This window comes from Asparagus officinalis, chromosome 8, assembly GCF_001876935.1.
Source record: "Asparagus officinalis chromosome 8, Aspof.V1, whole genome shotgun sequence".
Classification (NCBI taxonomy): domain Eukaryota; kingdom Viridiplantae; phylum Streptophyta; class Magnoliopsida; order Asparagales; family Asparagaceae; genus Asparagus; species Asparagus officinalis.
The window spans coordinates 21,649,295-21,653,989 of record NC_033801.1 but is presented as its reverse complement, the minus strand read 5'-3'; the positions used below and the strand labels follow the sequence as shown (position 1 = coordinate 21,653,989).

The 4,695-nt window shown below is 32.3% G+C and overlaps 1 protein-coding gene across 1 annotated transcript in view; it reads right to left on the bottom strand.

Moving 5' to 3' along the window:
• The window catches only part of LOC109819841 (polyamine oxidase-like), a 9,007-nt gene that overhangs the window by 2,854 nt on the left and 1,458 nt on the right, over window positions 1-4,695 (bottom strand). Inside the window, exons 3-5 of the mRNA XM_020385775.1 lie at window positions 3,905-4,018; window positions 3,803-3,835; window positions 1-144 (exon numbers count right to left, since the gene is read on the bottom strand). Coding sequence (XP_020241364.1) covers window positions 1-144; window positions 3,803-3,835; window positions 3,905-4,018 — 291 coding nt within the window. The remainder of the gene's footprint in view (window positions 145-3,802; window positions 3,836-3,904; window positions 4,019-4,695) is intronic.

The window sequence follows — 4,695 nt, the reverse complement described above, 5'->3', positions numbered from 1 at the left end:
GCAACGAAATGTACGTCTTCACCGAAATTCTTGAACGTGGGCAACGGCAACGTGTTCTGCAAGCTTGTCGATCTTGGTGGTTCAGCAAATTCATAATCATAGGCATAGTAGTCTATGGCCATGTCCAATGGTGTTGAGGGAACACTGCATCATTAAAGAAAAACAATTTGTTGAATCAAATGTAGAATATTGATGAGATTTATTTTAATGCATTTTTGCTAGCTATTGTTTTTCGGCTTCTACTTTTTTGCTAAATTCAAATTTTCGTTGTTGTATTTGCTGGAATAGATCAAGTAACAGGTTATGAAAAACTTTCAAATCCACAACTCCATTTATCATAATATTTTAATAATTATCTGACAATTTATAATACAACTCTAATGAAAGTCGAAAAATAACAACAGATAAATTATAATATTATAACATTATGAGTGCAAGAATATTAAACTATTTTAATAACTTGATAACAAAGTTATTAGCTATTACTCACAATTACAACCATTGAAACTTGATACTCCCATAAATACCAAAGGATCTTATCCCCTTGAACTTTTAATAAAATAGTCAAAATCATGCTGCAAGAACAGTAAGCAAGATCTCGCATATACATTTCTTTTTTAAATTGCATATATGGAATAATATTATTGCATCTTGTAATTAATTTAAACGAAAGGGAATATTGAAGATAATCACAGCCATTAATTATCTAGTTAGTAGTTGAGATTTTTTCTTTAAATGTTAATTAGGAATGAGTGCAATACAGGGGGGTATGGTGAGTGTTAAATTTAGATTGTATTATAACCGCCTATTAAATACTTAACAGTTGAAATTAAAAATAACGGTACTTTTTGTAGTGGAGAGGATCCAAATTCAAAAAGCTGAAATGTATGACTTCCCTAAAAATATTAAAAATACATGTAATAAACTTCTTAAAAACCCATTTTACTACACCATATATAACTCCTCCTTTAAATAACATTAAAGGTGATATCTCAATCTGAATTAGTTTGGTACCATCTTAAAATCTATTTCACTGCATCATAAAATAAAAAATCTTGATAAAAAAGCGTTTGACGGACTATATATAACTTGTTGAAATTGTGTCTTGTATAATTTCATGAGAATTAGATAGGGTTAGAGATCTATCATGATTAGGAGACTGGGTCTCATCATGATTAGGAGTTTGAATCATATTCGAATTAGAAAGTTAATTAGGCTAGAGATATGGTTTTGATTTCCCTATATATATTCTTCTATTATTGGAGGAAAAACCAAGCAGATGAGAGAGAGCCAATATTCTTTTAATTTAGGGTTATTAGAGGGCGTATCCTAATTTAAAAATATTGTGCGAGAGGCGAGGGTTTCGTAGTCTTTATCCATGCAAAAGATTACATCATTGGGAGAGGGTTTCACAGTCTTTATCCGTTCAAAAGATTATAAGGAGAGGGCTTTGGAGATAATATGAGAGATGATTATGTATGTGAGGTTGAGAGATTGAGAAAAGAGAGTTGAGTGGTTCCTATTGTAGTTCTCTCTAATACATAGTGGATTTCTCGTATTGTTGCCCGTGGACGTAGGTCGAAGTTGGTCGACTGAACCACGTAAATCTCGGTATTCTTTCTTCTTGATTGTGGTTGTTTTATATCTTGTCAATTGGACTTTTAAGTTGCGCATATCGAAGAAGGTGGAGAGACTAAAATTTATTCACAATTGGTATTAGAGCGACAATGATGGATTCGGGAGCGTGTTCGCAAGATAGATGTTGTACAAAAGTGAAGATCAGCGGCGTTATAAGAATCAAGATGAAGAAAAAGAAAAAAAAAGAAGGTACTGTAGTGGCGGGAACACTGTAGCAAGTGAACAGTGTTTGGGTGAGGGTTTGGTTAAAAAATTATTAAATTAAATCCGACGGTGTAGATTAATTTATCTTCTGATCGAGGGTTTGGAGGAGGATTTCAACAATCCAGGAATTGATTCCTAGGTTCTAGAGTGCTCTGAATGCGATGGGATGGTCTAGATTTTTTAGATTATGCTCACATTAATTAGTCAAAAAGTGTAGAAAAGTTCTGATGGTGTTAACGAGACAGATTTGATGGCAGATAAGGCATATGAGTATGCGACGGATGAGATTGGTGCAGAGAATCAGACATGATTTTTGTAGTAGAGTTGTCAGCATTTAATTATTCAGAGTCATCACAGGAGCAATAGTTGGTTGGTGTGTAGACTTGAGGATGACAATGCTAGATTAGGTGGAGCTTGCAAGCGGGCACAACTGATTAACACACAGAGAGATGAAAATTGTGGAATTAGATTTGAAGACGATGAGCGCTTATATTCGGTCCAAGCCAAGTGATGGAGGAGATGGAGGCATCTGGCTCATAGTGTGGAGTAGGAGAGGTGCACCGATGTGATTTGAGATGAGCGATGCATGTAGAGTACGAGGACAAAGTTGGGGAAGGCTACTATCAAGTTTAGTTTGGAAGGAGAAGCATGCTTGATTTGCTTCTAATGTTAGAGGTGGCAAAGATCTCTTAGTGCGCACAAGAGAGGTGAAGGCGCCACAACGAGGCAGATGTAAGTGGGGATCGATCATAGGGCATCCAATTGGACTTTGATTTGAAGTGCGGAAAGAAATAGAAGACAATGATATATCTTCAAGGGAATTTGAGAATTAAATTCAAGGTGGAGATTGTTGAGATTGTGTCTTTGATTCTTTGTATAACTTCATGAGAATTAGATAGGGTTAGAGATCTATCATGATTAGGAGACTAGGTCTCATCATGACTAGGAATTTGAATCCTATTCTAATTAGAAAATTAGGCTAGAGATAGAGTTTTGGTTTCCCTATATATATTCTTCTATTGTTGGAGGAAAAACCAAGCAGAGGAGAGAAAACCAATATTCTTGTAATTTCCTATATATATTCTTCTATTGTTGGAGGAAAAACCAAGCAGAGGAGAGAAAACCAATATTCTTGTAATTTATGGTTAACAGAGGGCGTAGCCTAGAGGAAAAACCAAGCAGAGGAGAGAAAACCAATATTCTTGTAATTTATGGTTAACAGAGGGCGTAGCCTGATTCAAGAATATTGTGCGAGAAACGAGGGTTTCGTAGTCTTTGTCCATGCAAAAGATTACATCATTGAGAGAGGGTTTCATAGTCTTTGTCCATTCAAAAGATTGTAAGGAGAGGGCTTTGGAGATAATATGAGAGTTTATTATGTATGTGAGGTTGAGAGATTGAGAAAAGAGAGTTGAGTGATTCTTCTTGTTGTTCTTCCTGATACATAGTGAATTTCTAGTATTGTTGCCCGTGGACGTAGGTCGAAGTTGGTCGACTGAACCACGTAAATCTCAGTGTTCTTTTTCTTGATTGTGGTTGTTACATGTTTTGTTCATTGTGGGTTGGCTTTCAAGTTGCGCATATCGTAGAAGATGGGGAGACTAAAATCCCTAACATAACTTTTAACAATATTGAAAATATTTACTGTGATTCTCCCAAAACGGATTTGGATCCTCTCCACTACCATAAAAGAAGTTGAGGGACTATATAATCACAATCATTAATGTTTGGGTTTGAGCTATAGTTTCTCATTACATTTAATGAAAATAAAATTATTGATTGACCAGAAAGAGAAACGCGAAAAACTCTAATAAGAAAAACAAACCTATAAAAGAAAAGAGGAAAACTCTAATAAGAAAAAAAAACTTATGAAACAAATAACAATCCTAAACAAGAAGATAATATCTTCTTTAAGGATCTACTATGTTATGAGAATTAATTATATGTTCAATGAACTTACTGATTTTGTAGGCGTTGATATGTAAGAATTGAGATATCTTGGCGGCCGGACGCCGGCAAAGCATTAGAGAACTTCTCCCCCTTTTCATTCGTAAGAATTGAGATATCTTGGCGGCCGGACGCCGGCAAAGCATTAGAGAACTTCTCCCCCTTTTCATTCACATCCTCTGATAGTTTCATCGACTCATCAGCTGTTGACCTCTCGTAGAGTCCACCACTGTAAAACAAATAATTAGTGATTAATTATCAACAAGTTAACAACAATGAGTACCCTACTTTAAGTTAGAAGTGATTTCACAAAACTATCATGAATTATTAGGCTTCGTTTGGATACTATGGTGTTTTCTTTGTTGTGTTTTTGTAAAAGAAAAAATCATGGTGTTGTGTTTTCTCCCTAAAGTATTTTCTAAACACCATGTTGAGTATCTTTAGTTAACACTAATTTGACACGTTATAACATTAGTATTAAACATATTATTAATATATTATATATTAATTATAATAAATATTTTAAAAATAAAATTATATAATATTTATTATACATTTATTATAATATATTTAATATTAAATATAATATAATATAATATATTATTGTAATTTAATAAATTATATTATAATATACTTATTAAATTATTTTTAAATAATAATATATTTAATTATTTTGGTATATCAATTTTTTATTGTTATATATTATAAAATATTGTTAAAATAATATTATTTTATTCTTAATATAATATTATACTATTATTAATATGATATAATATTATTAATAATGTTAATATTATGTTATTACTACTATATTATTAATAAATTCATATATTACAAATATTTTAATATTATATAATATATTATAGTTTCTAATATGTTAGAGTTTATTAATAATACTTTAACAAT